Here is a 26,247-nt window from a genome sequence, read left to right on the forward strand (position 1 = left end):
GGGGAAGAGCAGAGGGCTGCAGGGGCTGGGAAGTCAGCCACAGACTTCCAGATTTGCAGTCTTTGATGTGTGTTGACAAAATCCACCAGATATATTAAGTTCAAGGCGGAAGGGAGCTCATTGTCCATCAATGACAATCAAATGTGGCATCATTAACTACATCACCCCCCCAAATGACAGCCCTGCACAGATGTGTTCTCAAACAATAGGACATCTCAAATGAAACCTGCATAAAAGCTTTATTTCTAGCTAATATTTTTGAATAATAACTTCTATATTTAATTGAATTGTACCTGCAACAAATCCAAGTTGTTCAACCCAAAATGCAAAATAGAGTTACATAACAGCTATGAATCACTGTGACATTTGCCAAGGCATTCTCCCATCTGGAAGGAGGTCCAGATAACACACAGCATTACGAATTTATCTTCCGTCAAGGGCTCCTTTGCGCAGATAATCTCAAAAATTGCATGTATTTACCTAATTCTTATGGCTCTTAACCCTAATTAACTGAGAATGCAAATAGCATTCCTTATCCTGTCCAAAGAGAATGACAAACCATCTTTGATGTCATCATTAAAAAAAATCATTACTGAATTCACAGAAGCAATTCCCAAATCAAATAGAGCTTAAAGTTCCTCTTTGATCATTATTTTCCTGAGCGGAGAAACTTTCTCCAAACAAGTTCTCAAAATCCTTGAATAATTAAAAAAAAATTTTTTTTTTAATCTTGTTTTTCACATAGGGCAAAAAGGCAACTAAATGTCTAAACCAAATGATCTGTATATACAGAGTATAAACTTTCAAACAGTCATGCACTGTCACACATAGGAAATTCTGCTAAATTTTGAATAATCAGAATCATTTTATTTTTAAAATGGAACACGTTCCCCTTTCTTTCTCAAGACCTTTCAATCTCTTAGAGTTTGGATTGTTTGTTATGCATTTCCATTATTCCTGGTCAGTCTTATGTGTAACATTTTTGCAGCTGCCCACACGAAGTGATTTCCTTGCAAGGGATTGCCAGCTTTTATGATGCCTACATGCCTGGAGCAGATCATAGAACTTAACTACTAAAATAAGTCCCTTGATTATTCTTTGCATGTCAAGACCATGCTCATAACAACTTCTTCACTATCTCTTCCCTAAACTGCAACAGTTTTGCAAATGACTACATGAAGTTTTCCACTCTGGGTAAGGCTCTCAGTATTGGCCTACTTTTCAAAGGCCAGACCCTCTGACATGTTCTCCAGACTCCCCACATTAACCACTAAGGAGGCAATGTTAGAAGATGATGCTATTTTTGCCTCTGCTTAAAGAGGGACTTAGTACCCTTTGCCCTGGTGTAAGGCTGGTGGATGGCCTGTGGCCACATCAGGTGGGCATGGCCAGTGTGGTCTTCTGTGTTACAATACCCACCAGTGCCAGGACCCCCAGGAAGGAAGCCCAGGTCCTCCTGATTAGCCCCCTTCCATCTTCTCCATTGCAATGCCTCCTGCAGATTAACCACCAGAGAGGCAATTGTCAGAGGACCTCCCACTTTCCTTTAAAGGGTGTCCAAATGCTTCAAGTCCTCTGACTCACCGCCAGACCACAGGTGGTGCCTTATGTCGGCCATAGCCACCAGATCCTTCCAAAAGACTCCAACTGAAATATTCGTCACTGCTTCCCCAGAGTCTTAGACTTCTCTGCCAGAGTTTAAGTTCCCCGACCATCCCATGAGCTAGAAGCCTCCATTCTTTGTCCTCCTTAGCCTGGGAGCTCACTATGATATGCTACCTAGTGAATGGACACAGCCTCCCAATTCTGCCCTCTTCCAAATCCATGCTTGTAAATGAGCACCAGGCTTCAGGGCCTGAGACCCTATAACTGACACCCACTGAAAAAAGACTTCATCTGAGTAGGTGGAATGGGTCTTCATGTTTCTAAAATGTGGCTAGTAGCAGGAACTCTACAACCCATGGCTCTGTGGGGTTGATGGGTCTCCTGGTTCCCAGTCAGATCCAGATGTTGAGGGTGGCATGAAGAACATCTGGCTGGAAGACCCTGTTTTAAATTGTGGTCAAATCCACCCAACATAAAGTTGACCATTCTAACCCTCTCTAAGTGTACAGTTCAGTGGCCTTAAGTACATTCATATTGTTGTGCAACCTTCACCAGCATCCATCTCTAGAACTCTCTTTATCTTGAAAAACTGAAACTATGCCCATTAAATAAAACTCCTCCTTCCCCCAGCCCCTGGCAGCCGCTGTTCTGCTTTCTGTCTTGATGATTTTGACTGCTCTGGGCACCTCAGAGAAGTGGAACCATACAGTACTTGCCCTTTTGTGAAAGGCTTTCTCACTTGACACTGTCCTCGGGGTTCATCCACGTTGCAGCATGTATCAGAATTTCCTTCCTTTTTAAGGCTGAATCGTATTTCATTGCGTGTAGATACCCATTCTGTATCTGTTCAGCTATTGCTTCCTCCTTTTGGCTGTTGTAAATAATGCAGCTCTGAACACGGGTGTACAAATATCTCTTCAAGCTCATTTTCAATTCTTTTGGATATATAACCAGAAGTGGAATTGCTGGATCAGGTGGTATTTTTATTTTTAATTTTTGAGGAGCTGCCATACTGCTTTCCATAGTGACTGCACCAGTTTACATGTGGAGAACATCTTAGAGCAATGCTTCATTGTCTCTTTGGCCATGACTGAGTGGTTGCTGCTTCTTGCCTTCAAACCTTAAGAGTGAATTCCAGAAGGAACTGAAACCTCTCCTTGCGCTCTGGAACCCAGCTGGTCAGCGTGAAGCACACATTCTGATGGGAATGCACGGCCCCAGGACCCTTGCCCCAACTTCCTGTTGACTATAAGCCAGTGAGCACATTCCTTACCAGACTAGCCCCGTTATCAACAAACACTTGTACTGTACCATAAATTCAGTTCATTTTAATAAATTCCCAGTAGTCCCCACCCGGAGCCCCCTTTCCCCTTATCTCACTCTCTGCCAAACCCCTTACAATTTATGTGTTTGCTTTTCAATTCTCTTTCAGCCCCCTCCAAGCTTCCTCTTTCCCACCAGGTCACTGTGGCCTTTGTGTGTCTCATGTAAATTTAGTCCCCTCTGTCTGGACTCTTGCTGACTTCTTCCTTCTCATTCATGGGGCCTGGGCTTCATCTCTCCCTGGCACCAGCTCTCCAATCTCTGGGCTTCCTAGTGCAAGTACTCTGTCAAGACCGTGTCCCTGGGATTGGTAGCTTATCAGTTTTCCTTCAGTGTGTTTCTTTCACACAGTCTTTCTCTGTTTCAGAGGCACATGTGACCATTTGCTGGAGGAGACACACTGAATTTCCCCTTGTCCCACAGTCTCTGCCCTAAGTTTGTGCCCAGGGAGGTTACCTGGCTCCCTAGCTACCCAGGTGAAGGAGAGATGGCAGGTGGCCTGTGGAGAAGTGCATGCCCGGGCATATAAGCTTGGGGGAAAGGTTAGAGGTTTGGGCTGAGATGGAGAAAGGGAGAGTAGAGGCCGAGCATGTGCTAAGAAAAGGTGGTTTGGGGGACACTGATAGAGAGGGCAGCCCTTGGCAGGGCCGGGGGGAGGCGGACCCAAGGAAGTGGGTTATTTGAAAGACGTTGTGCTGGTGCACAGAGCAGAGACAGGCTCCGCGAAGGGCAGATAGAGGGAGGGGGGAGGATGGAATGTGAAAACAACCACCCGTGCCTACAGCCCCGGTGAGCCACCCCAGTGATGTGGATCATCAGAAATAAAAGGAAAAGAGAAGGAGAATTTTGTATAGGAAGTGTCCCTACAGCAGCAGAATTGAACTCAATGATTGTAAGTAATAAGAGACTGGTCAGCATTAATCACCGGCGCTGGCTTTGAATTCTGGAGACCTAATGGCCAAGCCCACCGTAATGAGGAGGCTGAACAGGCGGAGGGAAAGCTTTGACACAAGAGTTGGAGCTACAAATGTGACCCTGGGTCCCAGGTGGCTTAGGAACAAAGCACTAAGGATCCCTCAGCCACATTAAGGAGAGGGGACGCTGTGAGTCACAGGCTACACTTGGAATCTGCAACCTCTGGCCTGTCATCCTTCAACAATCTAACAGGCTGTTTCCCATAGGGTGTTCTTTGGACCATGTCCACTGACAATTGTTACACAGAAAATAAAAGGGGAAGTTCCCTTAGTCAATGTTGGAAACACTGGGTTAGTCAAAGGAACACAGGTTTCTTTATTGTAGGTGATCTCAGAAACATTTGTGCAATAATGTGCTTGGAAAATCTCCGAGGGAGAAATGTAGTATGCAGTGTTTATTGACCACCGAACTTTTTTTTGTTTTCCAGAATATCTCTTGGGACTAGAATATGGAGAACTGGTTCTGAGGGAAAACATGATCTAATAAATAGCAGCACTTTAATCCTGAAGAATTCCACATAAAAAACAGCCATTGATACAAATAGCTTACTTTACCATTGTGAATTATCAGTGTTGCAGCCAGTAATTACTAATTAGCTGCATTTCAAGGCTGTGTGTGTGCGCACGTGTCATGTGTGTCGTGTGTGTGTTTTGTGTGGTGTTATGGAGAACTGGGAAGACACCACCACATTTTGCATGTTTATTTACTCCCTTTTATCCCCATATCTTTCTCTCCCTTTCTATCCCTAAAAGACAACCAACCATTCCATTGTGCTGATTGTGGTGTTTTTTTTTTTTTTTTTTTTTTGGTACATGTTCTTACAAACTGTGTATTACCATTTTGTGTGTGTCGCCTTTCGCCGGTGCCCATGTGTCATACAGCTCCTTCTGTGCCTTAGCTTTCCCTCTCAGCTCCACGCTTTGAAGCCCCGTCGTGTGGCTGTGCTCCATCGAGTCGGGGGCTCTAACCACAGCCCGTCCCTGCATGCATGCCTCACCGTCTCCCAGAGCCAGACACTTGTGGCCTCCAGCAAACAGTGTTGTGGCACACATCCTTTCACAGGGCCCTTTGTGGACATGTGGGTTCATTCTCTGCATTATATGATTTTGCTTCTATGACTCTAAGAGACATACAGCTTTATTCTCTGGGCCTGTTACGTAGCAGATGTTATGACTACATAGCAGCTTTCCAGTTCTCTGTATGGTTCTTGTCCTTTCAATACACGTGACCACCCAACAACCCCTCAAGCTGGGCTGGGCTGGGCTGATGGTGGTGGCCTCGATGTATATGCAAACATAAGTGACTTGAAGACAAGAATGTTACGTGGTCAGCAAGAAGCAAGCACAGGGCTGTGTAGGTTCTCCTTTTTCATCCAAAGCTTTTTCCAGTCACTGTCCCTTATTGCTGCTCCTTGGCTGCTCCCAGCACTCCTGCTTAGGATGTTGGCCCTGACAATATGTCGCTGAGTTCCTTGTTTACTGTCCCACTCTCCTGCTAGCATGCACCCTCCACAAGGACAGGATCCCTGTCTCTTCTTTGTGCTGATATTCCCAGTGCCCACTTAGTGCCTGACACCTACAGGGGATTCAGGAAACGCTTGTTGAATGACCAAAGGAGTCGCCTCTGAGCCTGTGCCTTTTAGGACAAATCTGTCCCCAAGGGAAACTTAAGCAGGAAGGTCTTGAGATTTTTCTGATTTGGGAAATTACTATTTCCCCAGGACATAATGAAGGGAACAGAGGGAAATCTCTCATTTTAAAATCCATGCTTTGGGTGGATTTTCCCCACCCAAATAGTCTTTGCCCATCAGTGACCCATTGCCCCATAAAAGTGCAAAACCAATTCACCACCAAGTCAGGCCATCTTGGGAGCCACAAGATTAACAGGTAAGGGGAAGGGTATGCTGTCCTGATACCCTAGCTGGGCTCCCCCGACTCCAGTCCCTCCGGGGACTCTGGTGGGACTCCTATTTCATGTCTCCCTCCCGAGGGTCTTCTCCCCTAGCCTAACTCTCGGGGTCTGCCCAGGATGCCAGAAAGAGCACTGGATCGGAAGCCAGATAGGGGTGCTGGCGTTAGCCCAGGTGGTACCTGCCATGGGAGTATGACGAGTGACTTAACCACTGTCCCCACCTTTAAAAACTACTGGAGCATCTGCCCCCGCAGCTTGGAGGTGAGGGTCAGAGCCGTACTCTCCATAGGCACGGTGCCCAAGGAGCAGGGCTCAGCTGGTGGGGCTCTGAGGGACTCTGCCCTCAGCTGGTACCCCAGCAGAGCCCCGACTTCAGCAGCCTAGCCAGCTATGGCAAGTGTCGCTGTCCTCAGGAAGCTGGGGGGCATTTTCCCAGCCTTTCCCTGTCCCAGGGAACCCCTGCACTTCACCTCCTCCTGGTACAGGGGCTCCAGGCAATGGCTGTGGCTCTGGACCCTTTGGGCCTCAGTTTCCTGGCTATGCATGATAGGGTGGGGCTAGAATGATCATCTGGAAGCTTCCTTCTCTCTCTAAATTATGATGATCTGGGCTCCAATTCTTTTTTCTCTGCCTCTTGTTTTTCTCCAGCTGTGTCTAAAATTCCCCTGCCATTAAATTCTTGGAGGCTCTCCCCTACCCAGGCCGCCCGTTCCTCCCTGGCACTGGGGTTCCACCCCTGGCCTCAATGTCTTTTCAGATTTGATGTTAGCTTTTGTAAAGCCCCTCTATTCATATTCCAAGTCTACATGTCATCTGGGGAGAAGAAATCTGGCCGCATCCTCTCACACGAATATATATCCTGCACGTATTCTACATAATCGGACTTACACCCACTCACACACACATCACATACCCTCCAGTGCCCCCAAATCTACATGCCTGGGCATAACCGTGTGGGCGCAAATATTCAGGGACAGCCAAATGACTATTTTAATGTTTCTTTGTCCCTGTGGTGCCATCTAACTATTTATTTAGTAGCTTGATGCTGTTTGCATCAACAACTTTGCCTTATAGGCTGTTCTTCATGTTTATGATTCTTACTGTGAAAAAAATTGCTTGCCTAACATCTGTTCTGAATTTGTTTTTTCTCCATTTTTATTTATCTATTCCCTATTGAATTAAATTTGCACCAAGGACAGTTACTTGAACTGGACTCTCCAGTATCCTTCAGGATTTCTATACACTTCACTACATTTCTTAATTACTCTTTTTTTATTGTTCTGAGATATACATATATACGCATGCTCACACAGGCAGATTGGTTTGTGGCTTACCTCTGCCTGTCCCCCTCTGGGGAATATGTTTTATTAACTGAATAAATTAAATGGGCGGGTATAGCCAATAGAGCAGAGAGGTTTATCATTACAGGTTCGTTTCAGATAATTTTCCTGCTTGCTGCCCGGTTCCCTCCTTTAGCCATAGCTCTGCTCTGGAGAAAGCTTTCCCGGAGCTTGACACGGTCGTAACTCACCAGGACCAAGAGGGCCCCTCGCCTTGCAGATGAAGGAGCTCAGGGCTGGGGAGGAGCCCACTTCCTGCCCCAGAGCCATGAACTCGTGAGGAGTGGAGCACTCCTTGAACCCCCCTCACCTGGCCACCGGGCCTGGGGCCCTTCCTTGGCAGCAAGAGGCCTCCTGGTAGGACCCTGCCACTGCCCACACACCAAATCACTGCTGTGGACCTGGGCCATTCAAGAGTGCCCACTGGCATGTTTTCTGTGGGTGAGGCTGGGCTGGGCTGGGTGAGAGATGTGTGAGAGAGGGCAGGGGGCCAGGGCAGGGCACAGGTAGCCTCTCCCTCTCATGGGCTCCCTGGCAGAGCCTTGGTCCTCTGGCCTCTTCCAGGCTAGCTTGTGTGAACTCTGACCCTCGTCCTCATTAACCCCCTGCTCTCACCACCTGAAAACCCATCCCAAGACAAACCAAGCATATTCCCAGCAATAACCAAGAAGGTCCCTCAAAGGTGGCGAGGCCTGCTTTTCCATCTGATTCCTGGGAAACCTACTAGGTGTAGAGACTGTGACCGCCAGATTCAAGGGACCGGCCCAAAGTCGCCCAGTTCTAACTCCCAGTGCAGTGCTCTTCCAGTTACCAGTTCTCAGCTCATTCCAGGAAGGACCTTCTCCTCCCCCCGCTTTATGACCTTTCCCGCACTGGTCTGTGTCCATGTCTTCCAATAGCACAAAGACGGAGGGGACATTCTCCCCACGTCTGGAGAACTCACTGCTGGACCCACCCCAGACACTGTCCACTCAACAGAGATTTCAGTCTGTGCTATGTGCTGATGGCAGTGGGAGAGACCACACCCCCTTACGAGAAAAGTGTCACTCATTTGTCTTTTCCTGAAGAAATCTGGCTTCTTATTTAGAAGAAAAACACAGACATGAACCAAGGTACACCAGAATGCCAGGGACTGAGTGACCGAATGTTACGTGACTGAACAGACAACCCGAAGCTACGAGTTGAGTAGAACTGGGGGCCAGTAAAAGCAGAGAAGTCTTCTAGAAGGGGCGGCACTTGAACATGGTCTTATAGAATGAATAACAGATGAGGAGGACCAGTAAGAACCGTTAGAGAAAGACCTGGGGTTGGGCATGGCTGCAGCCAGGGGAGCTGACCGGTGGACATGGAGACCGAGAGAGATTGGCCCCATGACCCTTAGGGAAGCTGTAGCCTACCTGCTGACCACACTCTGAGCGGCTGAACCACAAGTCCTTTCTTGAATGGGGTGCTGAGTGTCTCATCTCAGGGTCACCATGTCATGGAAACTTTGATTCAAGGGAGATCTTTGGTGTAGCCATGGGGTTGCAGTGGGCAAGTGAGCTGGGAAGCCCTGCATGCTCAGCCCCCAGGTGACTGCACAGCCAAACCTGTGACTCACCAGCACTGGCCTGGCCGCCAATGTAGACACGCAGGGGAGGGAGCCAGCAGACAGACCTGCAGGCGGACGCCTCTTCCACGGTGGCGGAGGAGAAACAGAAAGAGTGGGTTGCGAGGTTTAGAGGGACAGGGGCCCAGTGACTCTTGGAAAGCAGGGTACAGGTGGATAAAGAGAGACAAGGCTCTGAGGTTTCAAACCTGCCAGTAGCAAGAACTGGGAAGTCGGGAGGTTAAGAAGTGATTTCCCAGAGCAGGAAAGGCAGGCTCACAAACACCCTTCCACTTACTCCATGTATGAGGCACTCTGCTAGCTTCTTGGGGGTGCAAGACAAATAGGATAGGCCTTTGTCCTCACAGAATGCACAGAGTAGTAAGAAGCCAGTCGATAAATAAAGCACAGTGAGATGCAAATCAATAGAGGGACGGACCAGGTACTATGGGAGCTGTGCAATGAAGGGTCAGGGAGCTCCAGGAAGAGGGGACAGTGACCTGTCAGAAGGGCTTTCCAAACTAAAAAAATGGACACTGGGACTTCAGAGGGGACTTCAGAGGGAAAATTGAGATTGAGTGCAAAGGAATGGGGCATGGAGATATACTGTGAATCTGGGGGATCACTAATCACTTTTTTTGTACGGTAACTCTGTAGGGATGTGGTTCCCAAACTGTGTGCTGAGGCACCCCAGGGTGCCACAGTGCACTCACAGGGGCTTCCTGGGATATTCTCAATATTCCTGGAGAACAAAGCAACATCTGTTGGTAACTGTGAACTACCTTCAATTTACGTGTGTTCTCTTTCTAAATTCCCACTCAGTTGTTAGAACATGAGTAATTATTAAGTTGTCTGGATTTTGCTTAAAAAATGAGACTGTTAGGTACTTCTTTTGGCCTTAGGAGGCTATGAAAAATTACTGAGTCACTGAGGGTGCAGTGAATTGAGAAAAGTTTGGGAACCTTGGTGGCAAAGAAAGGCAGTGAAGAGTGGCTGTGAGCTCTTACTGGACCCCTTGTTACAGGTCCAGAAGCTTGGGCTTTTTGCTTCCCTTGATGGAGAGCCATTAGAGGTTTATCTGTAAGGGACAACATAGTTTCTGTTTTAAAAAGGTAGATTTGGTCTTGAAGGGGTTGTCGGTCTGCAGGCAGAAAGCCCCGTGGGGAGCTACTGCAGTGGTCCCAGTGAGAGAGGTGGGGCCCGATCCCAGCAGTATTAGAGGTTGGGACTGGAATGCTGCATGTTCCAACAACATTATGGAACTCCTATTGCTTGCCCAGAACAATAGGAAATGTTAGACATCAAAGATAAATAAGATGAGGTCCCTGTGCTTAAAGCACTTCCAATCAAGTGGGAAGGCAGCCAAGAAAACAGTTACAATTAGTAGAGCAATTGGGCAAGAAAAAAAGAAAAGTGCTGTTCCAGGAAGGCAGGGGGAACAGCAAGTGCAAAGGCGTGGAGGTGAGAGATGATAGAGGGTCTCAGTGAATCAGGGTGATCATCAGTACTGGCTCTTGGGGCGATGGGGAATAGGAGGGTGGGATGAGGCTGAGGAGCAAGGCAGACTCCCAAGGCCCTTGATGGTGACGAGCCATTGAAGGATTTTAAGTAAAGGAGTGGTACCATTAGATTTGCATTTACAAAGTCCTAGGTAGATAACTGAGTCAGGACCCACGTGTAGACAAGCAGCAGGTAAGGAAGACAAGCCAGAATGATGGAGACATAAATCTCTGCAAGGGAGGTGTAAAGTCTGGCCAGGAAGTGGGGGGCCAGAGAGTCTATCAGTATGGACAGGGCAAGAGAAAAGCTGAACAGGTTGCCAAGGATGGACAGGACTGACAAAGGGCTGATTCAGTCCATCAAGCTCTGGATGGCTCTGTGAGTTCAGGGCCAGCCCCCAGGCATGAGCTCCCCAGGGCCTCCCTGCTCGGGTAATGCACTCCCTGTGCTGAGTGACAGATGGGAGGCAGGAGAAGGCCGCTCCGGACCCCACAGGCCTGTGGCTCTGTGCCTGGGAACCCGAGTCTGCTCTGCCTCTCAAGCCTCCCCTGCCCTGACGACAGGTTGCACAGCAAGATGCCCCAGTGAGCCGCGCAGGGACAGACCCCAGGACCCCTGGGGCCATGCTTTCTCCCAGCACTGTGTAGGCCAACCAGGCCAGGGGCAACCCCCGTGGACTTCTCCTTCGCTTTTCTCTGAACTTTTTGGGAGGTGAGAGTCTCAGACACGCAAAATTGTGATCTCCAGCAGCCTCTGCCCACCTTTCCCCATCGGGCTTCCTACCATTTCCACATCTTATCGTCCAGGCCAGAGGTGAGATTTAAGGCCAGGACAGCAGTCACCTTTTTAGCATCCTTCACCTGCTGGGAAATAACACTGACACCCAGGTAAAGATTTATCAGATGCTCAAGGTTTGGCAGTTGTTTGGGGAGCTGACACTCTCATCAATTCTTCCACCTCTCCCTGGAAATCAGAAGTCTGCAGATGCCCATTCATACTCCTTCTGCAGGTGTGGAGACTGGCTGCCAGCACATCACCTGACTTCCTAGGGGCACCTCTCACTCATCTTCTTCATCCCCTCCAAAGTGGCTCTAGCAGGGCGTGGCCCACCCACAGGGGTGTACAGGGGCCCTTCACTTCTAATGAGATTATCATGACCAACATTTGCCTAAAACTTTACTGTGGACAAAGCCTTCTCATGTTTCCCATCTGACTCTCATAACAGCCTTTTTTATCAAAGAAACAGGCTCAGGAAGGCTGTGGTTTGCTCAAGGTGACACAGCTGTGAAATCACAGGGCCTTGAACCCAAGTCCCTGCAGCTGCACCACTGCCAACACCTACCCCCACCCCCGCTCCTGACATTTGCAGTGGGGCCAATCTAGTGAGAAATCCCTTCTTTTCTTTTCTCTTTTTCTTATTACAAAAGTCACATGCACTCATTATAAAATACTGGAACATTAAAGAAATACACAACATGACAAGTAAAAGTCCCCCATAGTTAATTGCTTCTGATATATCTACTGTTAGCTAATATATCTCCCTCCAGATTTTTTTCCAGGATATCAACACACCCTAGCGTAGTTCCCAACTCAGAATATGCGCTCAATAAAGTCTTGTTGAATGAACTAATTAATAAGTGGACCATTATATATTTATGCAACTATATGTACTATTTAAAGTGTGCCTTTCCATTCAACTGAATAACTTGGACATCTTTTCGCATCAGTGCCTCTAGTTGCCTCCCACAGAACAGCCTAGCTTGGTCTCCCCTTATGGGGCAGGTCTTCTGGAACAGGGCCAGGCAGCCCACAGGCTAATAAAAATAGTCTACACTGCCTGTTTCCAGAAGGCAATTGTGAACTATTTTGGTTGAATTGACTGGTCAGTCTTTTTTAAAAAAAGAAAACTGCTAATTAAACAAGTCAAACAAGTGTTATTTTTGTCTGCACAATACTCCACTGATTTGCCTAAATTTTCTCTTCAGCCAGGTGCATTGGAATTGAATAAGCAAACTTGTGTGCATAAATAAATATAAATGAACAATTGGCTAAGAATTTTTTGCCCCAAAAGGTGACTATATATACATGTTGATTAGAGAGAAGCAAGAACTTACCTTCATAATCAGGCTGGAGGGTTTATGGTCCATTAAACAAGAAGCTGCTTTGAATTTCCACCTTTAAAAGACAGTCTGCAGAGCTGGAAGCCTGGCTGTTTTCTCTCGCACACCCACTCAGCACTGGAGCTGACCCACAGATGAGGCTGGCCTGGGGGAAGAGTGTCCACTGGAGTAGATGGCAGTGTGGTGAAGGCCCAGGGGCCCAGGCTTTGGGAGTGGCCAGATGGGGATCGAGTCCCTATCTCGGGCAATTTACTTAACTTCTCTAAGTCTCAGTTTCCTACTCTGAAAAGTGGAAATATATAATAACTACCCCATTCATTTTCTGTAGAATTAAATGAGATAATACTGGTAATGTACTTAGAACAGGTCCTGGCAGGTAGTAAGCACTCAATAAATGCTAACAACTGTGGTTACCTCAGAGGTTCTGAGGAGGGTCTTCAGCCCATTCAAATACCTCACTGACTGATTTCACTGATACAGGAAGTTCCTTCACACCCTATGCAGAGCAGACTTGAAATTCAATGATAATTTAATTTCCTTTTGAATTCATAGGAATTACAAGATTACAAACTACACTAGCAAACTGCAGAGACTGCCTAGTTCTGCTTCCGTACTTCAGAGGCAAGGACGCTGAAGCACAGCGCATTTACAGAGGTTGCCAGAGAGAGCTGTCTGAGTTTCAGCGCTGGGCGATCCCAGATCCAGCCTCCTGGGCTCTAGTGCACACGGCTCTGCAGTACACCACCCATCTCAGAGAGTGCTAAGACACCTGCACACATTCACACTTCTGCACACACTGAAATCAGACCCTCCTGGGCATGTACATTTTGAGAAGCGGAATGGTATCAAGTATTCACAAGGTTGAGAAGGAAAAGGAGCACCATATGAGTTAGACCCTGTAGATTCCAAATGATGGAACCCCAATTCCAATGAACTAAAGCTTGGAAGAGGTAAGGATGGCTGCAGGAGGCAGAGCCCTGAGTGGGCTTTGTACTTCCTCGATGCTCTGTCTTACATCTGCTTGTCCCTGGTAGCTCCTTCTGTAGACAGTTCTCACCATGTCATAGAAAGATGGATTCATGTACTCCCAATTTAGCAGCTCCAGGAGAAAGACAGAGCTTCTCCCCCACCCACAGCCTCCATGTATTCGCCAATGAAGAACTCTCACTGACCCCAGCTGGGTCGTGTGTCTGCCCTGTGGTCCAGTCACTGTTGCCAAGGAGATGAGATACTATGATTGGCCATACCTGTATGGTGGGTCCATCCCCAAGAGCAGAGGGGCTCGGTGCCGTCACTGACAGCTCACCATGGAATGAGATGGGTGCTTCCCTAAGAGAGCCGGGCAAAGACCCTGGCGCCGGCCCAGACACCCAAGAGGACAGCTTGAGAAACGAGCTTCACTTACATGTTTCTCTGTTCGAGATCTTGCCAGGAGCTCCTCAAACTACAGATGAGTGTTTGTGTAAATATAACTTCACAAGATTACACAATTTATGTGTAAAATGGGGCCAGTTTCCTCACGAGGTCCATAAACCAGCTCTGCAGCAATTCTAAAGGAATTGTGACAAAATTGTTTTTAGCTTTAGCCATATTATTAGAAAAAAGCACAAAGGCTCCCAAAGTGCCCACTGGGAAGGACACTTTCATTTGAATGTAGAAGTATTTTGTGTTTTTTTAAAATCCAGATATGTGTAAAGTTACTTTGATAATAACTAAATCAATATAAATACATTACCAAAATGTTAAGGTGCTCTCCTTTTTGATCTAAGAATTTAGGGAAATGAGAATGAGCATGAACTTTTGTTAACTATAGAGCAGGGATTTTTAACTTAGGGCCTGTGGGTGCCCAGCCCAGTTACTGTCAATCACATCAGGACCCCCTGGGGAGCTTGTTAAACTGAGAAGATATGGGGTCCCACCCCAGAGAGTCCGGTCAGGGTGGTCTGGGTGGAGCCAGGCATTATTTTCTGAGTCCCCAAACCACCCCCTCATACAGCACTTCTCAGAGTGTGGGGGTGGTCTCCTGGCATCAGAAACTGAAGAGCCCAGCAAAGTACAGATGCTTGGGCCCCCCCCAGGGCTACCATATCTGACTGGGTGAGGAGCAGAGCTGGGACTCTATAGTTTATTAGGCTTCCAGGTGACTTAGAATTTTTTGAGATATTTGTAGATTCACAGGAAGTTGCAAAATACACACACACACACACACACACACACACACACACACACACACAGTGGATGTGTGTATCCTTTGCCCAGTTTTACCCTCTTGCATAACTACAGTACATTATCAAAACCAGGAAACTGACATTGGTACAATCCACAAGGCTTATTCTGATTTCGTCAGGTTTACATGTGTGTGTGCATGTGTAGAACTCTATGCAATGTTATCACATGTGTAAGTTTGTGCAACCACTACCCCAGCGAAGATAGAGAACTGTCCCATCACCACCAGGCTTTACAGCCACACCTATCCATCACCACCCCCATCTGCAATCTCTGGCAACTACTAATCTCTTCTCCATCTCTATAATTTTGTTATTTCAAAACTATTCTATAAACAAAGTCATACAATATGTCACTTTTCAAGATGGGCTTTTCTCACTCACATCAATTCCCTTGAGATCTATCTAAATCATCATACGTATCAATAGTTTGAGTTTTTTAAATTGCTGCATAGTGTCCCATTGTATGGACATACCACCGTTGGTTTTCAGTTTCTGTCTATTACAGATACAGCTGCTATGACAGTTTTCATTTCTCTGAAATAAATGCCCAGCATGCTATTGTTGAGTCATATGGTGAGTGCATGTTTAATTTTATAGGAAACTACCAAACTATTTTCCAAAGTGGCTGTACCATTTTACATTCATACCAGCATGTGTGAATGATCCAGTTTCTCCACATGCTCATCAGCATTTGATGTTATTATTATTATTATTTTTTTTTAGCCATTATGATAGATGTGTATTGGTATATCATTGTGGTTTTTGCATTCCCCTAATGGTTAATGATGTTGGACATCTTTTCACATGCTCATTTGACATCTGTTTTGACATCTGTATATCCTATTTCGGGACATATTTGTTCAAGTTTTTTGCCCATTTTTTTCTTGGATTGTTTGTTTTTTACCTGTTGAGTTTTGAGAGCTCTTCACACATTCTAGAAGAAACTTTGTCAGATATATAGCTTGCAAACATTTTATTTCAGCCTGTAGACTGTCTTTTCATCTTAGGATCTTTCAAAGAGCTGAAAGATTTTTTTTCTGATGAAGTCCAACTTATTGATTTTTGTCTTTTATGGGTTGTATTTTGGTGTCAAGTCTAAGAACTCTGCCTTATCCTAGATTCCAAAAATATTTTTTCTATTTTCTTCTAAAAGTTTTGTTTTATGTTTCAATCTGTGATCCGTTTTGAGTTTATTTTGTATAAGGTGTGCCAACGTATGTCCAATTGCTCCAGCACCACTTTTTGGAAAGGCTATCCTATTTCCATTAAATTGCTTTTGGATCTTTGTCAAAAATGAGGATATTTATTTGGGCCCATTTCTGAGTTCTCTACTCTGTTCCATTTATCTTTGTTTCTATTTCTATGCCACTACCACACAGTCATGACTACTAGTCTTGGAATCTTGTAGACCAATTCCTCCCATTTTACTTTGTCTTTTTTCAAAATTGATTTAGTTATTCTAAGTCCTTTGCCTCTCCATATAAATTTTAGAATAAGTTTGTCTACATGTACAAAAATTCTTCCTGTGATTTTAATAGGAATTTCATCAAACCTATGGATCAGTTTTGAAATAACTGACATCTTCACAGTGGAGTCTTCCAATCCATGAACATTATGTACCTCTCCAGTTATTTATGTCTTCTTAAATTTGTTTAATCTGAATTGTAAATGCACTGTGTATTAATTTTGGTTTCCACATATTCATTGTTACTCCATAGAAATGCTATTGATTTTGTTTGTGTGCCTTAATCTTGAATCATGCAACCTTGCTGAACTTATTAGTTCAGGACTTTTTTATTTTTACTCTTTAGGATTTTCTATGTGGACAATCATGTCATCTCATTGCTCTTGCTAGAAGTTATAGTACTATGTTGAATGAGTAGTGAGATGGTCATCCTTGCCTTGTTCCCAATCTTAGGAGGAAGCATTCAGTTTTTCATCACTAAGTGTGATGTTAGTGGGCTTTTGCAGGTTTCTTATAGATACTTTTTTATAAAGTTGAAGAAGTTCCCTTCTATTCCTGAGAAATTTTATCATGAATAAGTGCTGGATTTTGTCAAATACTTTTCTACATCAGCTGAATGATCACATAATTTTTTAATGCAGTTTGTATGGTGGATTATATTGATTTTTTAAAAATGGAACTAGTTATGTATACCTAGAATAATTATCATTTGGTTATACATTGTGGGATTTGATTTGCTGATATTTTATTGATTTTTTTTAAAAAATCTAAGTTCATGAGGAATATTGGTCTATATAGGCTTTTTAATTTTTGTACTTTTTCTGGTTTTGGTATCAGGGCCTCACAAATTGAGTTGGAAAGTGTTACTTCCTCTTATTTAAGAAAGTGTGTAAAATGATTAATGCTTCCTTAACTGTTTGGTAAAATTCTCCATCTGAGCTGGGAGATGTTTTTCTCAGTGAATTTTAAGTTATGGATTCAATTTCTTTTATGGTTATAGGATTATTCAATTTCATCTTGGTTGAAACTTAGTAATTTGTGGTTCTCAAAGAATTGGTCCATTTCTTCTAAGTTGTCAAATGTATTAGTGTAAAGTTATTTGTAGCAGACCCTTTTCCTTTTAATGGCTGCAGGACCTGTAGTGATATTCCATTTCATTTTCTGATATTGCTGATTTGTATCTTCTCTCATCTTTTTCAATCTGGCTAGATGTTTATTTTATTGTTTTTTTCAAAGAACCAATGATTTGTTTCATTAATTCTTCTATTATTTTTCTGTTTTCAATTTCATTTATTTCTGCTCTTTGTTATTTCCTTCCTTTTATTTAATTTAGGTTTTCTGCTCTTCTTTTTCTAGTTTATTGAGGTAGGAACTAAGGGTATCCATTTAAGATCTTTCCTCTTTTCTATGGTAGCATTTAATGCAATAAATTTCTCTCTCAGCACTACTTTAGTTACAATCACAAATTCTGATATATTGTTACCTAAAATTATGTCATAATTATAATGTATGTGATTTTTTTCTTTTATGTTTCACTTTTCTTGACTTCTTGTGCGTTACTTGAAAATGTTTTAGAATTCCATATGACTTATTAAAAATTTTTTTCATGTATATCACTTCAGAGTTTTCTTATCTACATATTGGTTGCATAAATGTAATTTATCAGTCTACTATGTATAATGATATAGATGCTTTACCACTTTGAGGGACATGGGGAAACTCTACATCCATTTCGGTCCCTTTACCCTCCTTACTTTTTGTAATTATCTTAAGTATTTTTTCTGACTATTTGAACACCACCACATCAGATAGTGTTATCATTTTTCTTCAACCAGCAAATATGATTTAAGAAGCTCATGAGGAGGACAGTCTATTATTTTTTACCATTTCATGATCTTTCCTCTCTGAAGTTTCAGGCTTTCCTCTGTCATCATTTCCCTCCTGTGTGGAGAGCTTTCCTTAGCCGTTCTTTAAGGGTAGGCCTGCTAGTGACAAACTCTCTTAGTTTTCCTTCATCTGACAGTGTTGTTATTTCCCCTCCTTTCCTAAAGTATCTTTTCACCAGTAGAGGACCTGTGACTGGCAGTTCTCTTCTTTCAGCATTTGAAAAAGGTGCCCCTTCCTTCTGGCCTCTGTGGTTTCTGATGAGAAAACTGCCATCCTTTGAACTGTGTCCCCTACAGTAAAACATCATTTTGCTCTGGCTGCTTTCAAGAGAGTTTCTCATCTTGGTTTTCAGAAGTTTAGTGAGGATATGTCCTGGCCTGGATTTCTTTGGGTTCCTCATGTAAGGGATGCACTCAGCTTCCTGAATCTGTAAGTTTATGTCTTTTGCCAAATTGGAGAAATTTTTGGCCATCACTTCTTCAAACCCAGATGACTTTTAGCATATTCTGTGTTTGGGCATCAGGGGTTCAAGGACCCCTAAAATTGTATACAAAATGCTGTGAATGCCCATTTTCTAAGGAAAATGCCCACAACTTTCATTAGATTCTCAAAAGATTCCATGATACACCCCATAAATTTTATAAAAGGACTAGTTTATGGCCTTGTTAGGTCATGTTTGGTCTTCTTGGTTAAAACCAATACAAACTAGTTAGTATCCTTTCTTTCCTTCTACTGTATCTGTTGAATTCCTGTGTCCCAAAGATTTCCCCAATAATTTTGGAAAATATGATCACTCAGGTGAATATTTTCTGAGTGCCTAATCTGTGCCAACTTAAAAAAAAATGTTATCTCCCTCATCAGTGAGAAAGGGAAGAGTTAAAAAAGTAAAGCCACTTTTAGTTTATGAAAAGTTCTGAGTAATAATTCAGAGTAAATTTTGCTGCTTTCAGATCTTATGATTTTACCCTTTAAAATCTATTCCTTCCAGCTCTGAGCTGGATATGCCAGTGATGAAATTACATCCCAAAAGTATAATTTTAGAGACTAAAAACACAGTGGGTGTTCTTTATGCAGCGGGTCCACTTGTCATCACCCCGGTGTGCTTCACACAGTTGGTAGCCCAGCACTCACGCCCCCCCGCCCCCCCGCGAGCAGGCTTGTCCCTGGGCGGCTGCACCGGCTGATTCCTCCGCCTGCCACCCAGTCACCCCCCTTTGCCACCCGCCTCTCTGGACCACCCCCAGCTCCTCTTTCAGAACTCAGTTTGAGAAGCAGCACCTCTGGGAAGCCCTTCTTCTCTCTTCTCCAAGCACCCAGCTGGATGAGCCTCCAGTGTCACCCAGGCTTGCCAGATGTCACTCTGTGCTGCCTGCCTGTCACTCCTACCAGGCTGGGTGACCCTGGAAGCTGTAACTAGATCTTGGTCACTTTTGTGTCCCCACTGCTTTCATAAATATAATAAGACATGTGCATAAGTACTGCCTCCACGTGGAATTCACTACCACCAGCCGCCTCGCCGATCCTTTCCTCCATTTCTGCACTGCCCTAAGTATCTGTCGAGCTCCTTCATATGTGGTGTGGCGGCCAGATGTTCAGCCCTTCACCAGTAGCATTAATCTTTCCTGAATTCTCATAAGCATTGACTAATTTACTTTAGGCTTTTTTCCAAGAATCAATATATAAAAGTTATTGGTTTTCTTTTGCTAGAATGCCTATCCTCCCATTTTTGGACAATATGGACAACACTGACCTCTGCCAGTTTTACTTATTACTGGATTCTGTGAATTCCTTTATATGGGGTTTACATTTACAGATCTATCTTTCCTATCAGGCTCTGAGCTCCTTCAGGGGTTAGGGACCCTGTCTTACTCATCCCAGAGTCTCCAGGGACTGGTACAAGGTGGGATCCATCCATGTCTGTGGAATGATGGATGTTAGATCATCACAGCTACACTGTTCCTCATGATTAGCACATGCATTTCCTCATCTTCTCCACATCTTTACTTCCTATTTATCTCTTATCCTTCATTCTAAGCCACTGTGAACTCCTTCTGGAAAGGACAAATGGATAAATACAACACATTTAAGGTAATATTTGTATTTCTCCCAGGTACTATCTTGGTCGCCGGATGTTTATCGTTATTTCTGAGCCAGACATGATCAAGCAGGTGCTGGTTGAGAACTTCAGTAACTTTACCAACAGAATGGTATGTAGTTTTCTTTCTGCATATGGGTGGGCGGGGACTCATTCTAAGATGCAACAACTGTACATCATATCTAATAGGGAGGTGATGTGGGCCTCTTACCGGGTTTAGATCAGTTTTCAACTGAAATCTGAGCTCCCCAGTGAATTCACATTTTCAAGAGATGTACAGGACTAGTACAAAAGAACAGCATTTACATTTAAGAAACACTTCAAGAAAGCTAAAGCTCAAGAGAAGTTCTGCCTAATAAAAATGCTAAAACCAGGAGGGTTTTTTAAAGCTTGTGTTCAAAGTTAGAGGAATCCAGAGGGCACAGGTCAACTGACCGAGGGAGACCAGGCAGGGCTAATGACTATCAGAGGGAAAGCGCCATTTCAAGCCTCAAGTGCTTACGTCTTTCCCAGAGAATATAAAAGTCTTAAGGCCGGAAAGGGAAGACAAGCAACGTTACAAAGGAAATCTGTCCCCAACTCACAGGAGTTGCCTGTAAGAGGCCCCTTTATATGTCAGTTCAAGCCTCCAGCCCACTAAAGGATGCACATGTTCCATTCTTTTTTTAGAAAGTGCATATCCTACTTTTTATCTTTGATGAGAAATCCCAAAGAATGTATCCATATTTCCCCAAAAAAAGGGGAGATAGGGATTCTAGCAGAGAAGACCAATGATGTCTATGTTGATTCTTGGAAGGAGTCTAAACCGAACAGACACTTGGCTTGTGAGAATTCAGAGAATCACATGTGCCAACCTTTTTTGTGTGTGTCAAGTTAAACTCATCTTTCATTCTTATAGGAATAGTAGGTAATGTATTCACTATTTTCTTGGTTATTTGCTAACTTCTGCACACGTGCCATATGCCAGGCACTGCCGAGGTGTTGATCATGAAGAGGTAAGAGACTCAGTCTTGCCCTGAAGTTGCTCACAGTCTAGAGACAGAGGCAGCCGGCAAAGAGACCAGTACTATATGGCACAGCGAGGTGTGCTGTAGGGGAAAACACTGCACCGTCCAGGATGAGGACAGGGGAAGGTGGACCAGATGGGAGATTTGGGGCTGAGTCTTAAAGAAATTGGCAGAGCCCCCTGTGTTCTGTGCTGGTTGAGCCACCCAGAGTGGTTTTTTTCTCATTAAATTTCATGAGGGGTAGGGGATTGGTACCGTTATCATCTCTATTTTACAGAAAAGGAAACGAAGACAGAGAGGTTAAGTGACAACCCTAGTCACATGACTAACAGGAGGAAAAGTGGGGATTCACATGCCATCTCCCAGCTCAGGCCCATTCCCGCCACTGCTTTAACAGCTGCTCAAGTGACACTTCTAGATTGCTAAAGCTTTCACTGAGTTGCTCGTCTTCCAGCCTCAGAGCATCACGCCCACATCCAGACACTACCTGGCCACCAGGAGGAGGTGACCTGGAGGGAGGTAACTGTCTGTGCTGCTCACTCCATCGCCTCAGAATGGCTGAAGGAACCGCAAACATAGAACCTTGCTGCCTCCAGATTCTCCTGCCCGGGCCTTACATTGCTGTCCCCCGTTCAGAGTCCCCTGAAGGCCTCCGCGGCGTCAGGGTTTTAGAGACTGAGACTGACAGGTAAATGCAGTTGTAGGTAGTTGCTCCACTGGACTCAGCAAGAGGTGTGGACTGAGGAGGTGGGGGAAGCCAGTGAGTCTAAGGGCCCGGACCACCGGGCTGCACCCAAGCAGGCAGCGAAGGTACCCTGAGAGCCTGCCATGGCTCGTGAGCACGCCTGGGCCCCTGGGCAGCGAGGTGGGATATGGCAGCGTGCGTCTCCATGCTGCTTCCTGCGGCACCCAGGATGTCACCAGGGCATGAGGCCCCAAGAGCTGGCCTGGAAGAGGGCTGCACTCCAGTTGGTGTGCTGGGCTGATGAATACTCAGGACACACATTCAGGAGCAGAGGGGACAAAATTAAGTTGCCCCTACTTTAGTCAAACCTTCAGTTTGGAGGTTTCTCCTCCAAACCATTTGTCTGTCCTCCCTAACATTTTCCAGTTCCCAGACTAAGGTCTCTAGGCCCCAAACTTCAGAATACAGTTTGGTTTCCATTTCCTTTGCCCATTCGACACAGTGTCCTCAGGATTAAGTTCAAGTTCCCCAGACTTAAGGCCTCTGTGGTTTAGATCCTTACATACGCTGCAGCCGCACCTCACGCTGCTGCCCCCATACAGCTGTCCCTGCAGCTGCAGCGGCCTCTCCGTTCCCTGTAACCTGCTCTGGAAAGCCTGCCCCTGTGCCTTTGCTAATGCTGACACTCCGACTGGCACTGGAGGCAGTGTACCAGCGGGTCCTGACTTAACTAGCAACGTGAGCTTAAGCGAATCATTTAACTTCTGTTAGCAGCCCATTCCTCTGGAAAATGAGGACATGATCTACCTTACTGGGCTGTTACAAGGCTCAGTTTCAGATCTCATTCATTATCACGTCTAAGCCCTGCAGGCACTCAGCGTGCATCGGCACTGTGAACAAGAAGATCCTCGACCCCTTCTACACCCACCCAGACCCTAGCTGTTGTTGAGTGTTCTCCTCAAATTCTGCCTCCCCCGTGAAGCCTTCTCTGCTTCAATTCCCGTTTACTTTCCTCCTTCCCTGAATTCTTACAGCATTATCATCTACCTCACTCCTCTTCACAACTGATCCCACAGCGCCTTCTGTATTTACAGTTAAACAAAGGCATAGCTTTCATCCTAACTTGAACATTAGCTCTTTGAGGCTGTACTTCCTCTCTATGCCCCATGACCCAAACACATGACGACTATTCAGTATCCAAAATGTTCTTCTTCAAACTGAATTGAACCTCCATCAACGTGTCATTCTCCCCTGAAGAACTAGGTATTGCTGAATCTGGAGATTCCTCATGTACCTCCTCTTCAAGGTCATTCATAAGCATGCAAAAGGAGCAATCAAAGATTAGAGCCTTAGGAAACCCCAAAGTTTATAATTTTCCATCTGGGAAGTATCCACTTATCTTTAGCTTTGTTTATGGTCTTTAAGCCAATATCCAGAATAAAACAACCCTTAGTGACTCAATCTTTATAACAACCCATCTTTAGAGTGGGATTTTCTCACAGGTTTTTGAAAGTCAAATTAAACTGGGTTCTGTGGTTCCCTCTTATCCATATGCTTATTTATCTGCTCAAGGAGATCAGTGAGGCGTGATTTCTCCTTACCGACACCATGCTGCCTTCCCTCATAAGCCATGTTTACTTAAGTGTTCAGCGATTCAGCTTTATTATACATTCATTCAGTGAACATTAAACGCTTACTCCATGCAAGCGCCTGCCAAACGGTCCCTCGTGATGCAGAAAATACCTCAGCATATTAGTCTGATACATTAAGTGAGGAGGAACTTAAATAACGCATGGCTTCACTTTCCGATTGTGAGAGCCCATCTCTGCTCACAAATCCGGGCTTGACTTACGCGCGCCCTGGACGGCCAGGTGGAGAATGGCCGTGACCTGGGAAGCTGGGTTTAGCTCTGAAATTGGCTGTGAGCTGTAAGCACCCCATGAGGGACTGACGAAGCATCCTGGCTGGCGGTGGGGTGACTCCACAGGGTCCTCCCCGATGTACATCAGTTCTGAGCAAATATTTGACTTCAAAAGTCGTTGAATTGAATATTTTTTTCAGCCCCCAGAACACGGGGCTGAAGAGGCTGAGCCAGGCCCAGGGTGGTAGTTGGGTTCACACATTTTGAGGCACTCGGTTCTGCGTGGTGTCTCCACCCCGTCTGGCCCATTTTCCGAGTGGACTCCCTGGGCCTCTATCAGGTACCTCTGCACTTCCTGAGGCTCCTTCCTGGTGGCGCAACCACAGTTGACTGTTAAACCCACATCACCCTTCTTAGCATTTATAGAACCTCAGCTGTCCCAGCACCTCCCAGACGGGGTTATTTTTATCTGCCTCCTCTTTGCTATCAGTGAAACCAGGATGGCAGTAATTTTCTTAGTATCTGGACGTGGGTCCACAGGACTCCGCAGAAATGGTCCTGCCCAACACACTTCTTATTCCCAGCCTCCCAGCAAGGCCCGCAGTTAGAGGAAGCGCGGGGAGGATGACAGCAGCAGGGCGGCCTGTGGCCCACGTTAGGCTGGTCTGATGGCGGGGCCATGGAGAGGCCGTGTTCAGCTACTGACCCTGCTGCCGGAGCTCTGCGTTGCGGTGCGAAACGACAGCCTGGAGAACGGGTCCAGCTCCCAGGTTCTGTGCCTGTGTTGGGTGTAGGGGAGGGAGGAGGGGTAGCTATATGTGTGTGTTGGGGGGGCGGTGGGCTCCAGCCCTCAGGTCCCCATGGCAACGCAGGGGTCTCCTCTCCAGCTCAGGTCCAGCCTGGCAAAGATTACTAAAGTTCCGGGAAAATCTAGGCACCAGAACCCTCATCACGCTGTGCGCCAGCAGCGGACTCTATTCCAGAGAAGAGCAGGACCCACCGGCAAGAAAACCCCGCCCAGTGCGCTGGGCCCGGACCTGCCTGCCGACACCCACCAAGGAGAGAGGGTCCTCGGCAGGTTTGCCAGGGAACTGCCCCCTACACTGCCGCTGGTACCTCTCTACCAACAGCTTTTGAAGACTTCCTCTTCTAGAGTGTCTGATCCCCTTTCCCTTGAACAAAACACTGAGTAAATTGAAACATTCAGGTTTTCAAATGTGAACAGTAAGATTTATGCTGTGAGAATGGTTTTTGTGCAGGACTTAGGGAAACTCTGGTCAGCTCAGTCAAACCTTGACCGCTATTTTTAGCTTGAGGAGGGTCAACTCAGGTCAACAGGTCCACAGCTCTGAGAGAGGCAGAAGTTCTTACTTAAGCCCCAACGAGACGGCAGAGAACCAGAAGCAGAGGCGTGCAACCTCATGCGCTTGACCCCGTCGATTCTGAGGCAGCTCTCTTTGTTTAACGTGCAACACTGGGCTGTGCGCAGGAAACCCTCTGGCCTGAGCTGAAAGCTTTTCATGCTGGGCTGAGCTGCCCACGGGAAGTCCCGTGCGACAGCCACGCTGGGATGTCTCCCTGCAGGCCTCCCCTTTCAGGGGCAGGTCCTGAAAAAGCCAGACCCAGGGACTTGCACTTGATCTGTGAAACATACCTTGCAGCACCTTTTCAGCGTGGTAGGTAAGTGTGAATTCAAGCGCGCCCCCGAGAAGCCTTAGGAAGGTAGGCAGGCGCCAAGTGGTATTGATGCGAAAGCTTGGATGTTCTTCTGCCAGTGCCTTGCAGAACTTTCTTAAACTTCAAAATCTTGTTGAAAATGATTTCATATTTTTGTGTCTCACTAGACCTTTGGTTCAGCAGGGAGCCATCTTTATATTTTTAAAGAAGATGTCAGCAAACGCTTGTTCTTATATTTATGCTCCCTTTCCCTAACTTTTGTGGCGGCAGAAGTAGAACTAAGTATGTAAGCCAGGAGATAAATAGCTAGAATCTGGGGAAGAGAGCAGTGAATAAGCCAGAGAAGCATTTCTGGTCTCCCACTGGTTGTATTCCTGAACGTTCTGCGGAACTCAAGACCCAGTGCCGGGAGTCCTGACCTTTGCCCTTCTCCTCTGCCCCAGTGTCCTCTCTATAATGTCCTTTTCCTTTCCATTTTCCCCTTCTTCTAAGCCATAGCCTAGCAGTATGGTGAAAGCATGTGACTTAAACATAAAGAAATCAGATTCCAGATTTGTTACCTCTCATTAGCCGTGTGACCTGAGCCAGTCCTTTAACTCCTCTGAGCCTCAGCTTCCTCTTGTGTGAACTGAGTGTTAGACTAAGTAATCACCGCGTCTGTTTGGTAACCAGCTCAGGTGGAGTTAGTGCCAACAGGGAAGCCATGGAGGCCCACCAGCATCCTGGAGAGCCATTCTGAGCTTCCCCTGCAAGGCTCCCTTTTAGGGTCCATCAGCAGAATTTCTTCTACCAGCCATGAGTGGAGGTACCCCCGTGCCCCTCCTTAACAGCGCTCGGGCAAGAAACTCTGAAGACAGCTGTTGAAGATTTTGCTCAGAAAAGCAGGTTCAACAAGCCCCCAACCCCCTCCCCAGTCTGGAAGGGCCCACACTGTTGGGCATGGGGCTAGTGGAGGTGCAGTTGCAGCCTGCGGTTTCCTC

The 26,247-nt window shown here is 45.8% G+C and overlaps 1 protein-coding gene across 1 annotated transcript in view; it reads left to right on the forward strand.

Moving 5' to 3' along the window:
- Positions 1-26,247, forward strand: part of TBXAS1 (thromboxane A synthase 1) — a 134,490-nt gene that overhangs the window by 41,753 nt on the left and 66,490 nt on the right. The window contains exon 4 of the mRNA XM_036926086.2: positions 20,053-20,149. Within this exon, the coding sequence (XP_036781981.2) occupies positions 20,053-20,149 (97 nt within the window). The remainder of the gene's footprint in view (positions 1-20,052; positions 20,150-26,247) is intronic.

This window comes from Manis pentadactyla, chromosome 7 (genome assembly GCF_030020395.1).
Source record: "Manis pentadactyla isolate mManPen7 chromosome 7, mManPen7.hap1, whole genome shotgun sequence".
NCBI classification, from domain to species: domain Eukaryota; kingdom Metazoa; phylum Chordata; class Mammalia; order Pholidota; family Manidae; genus Manis; species Manis pentadactyla.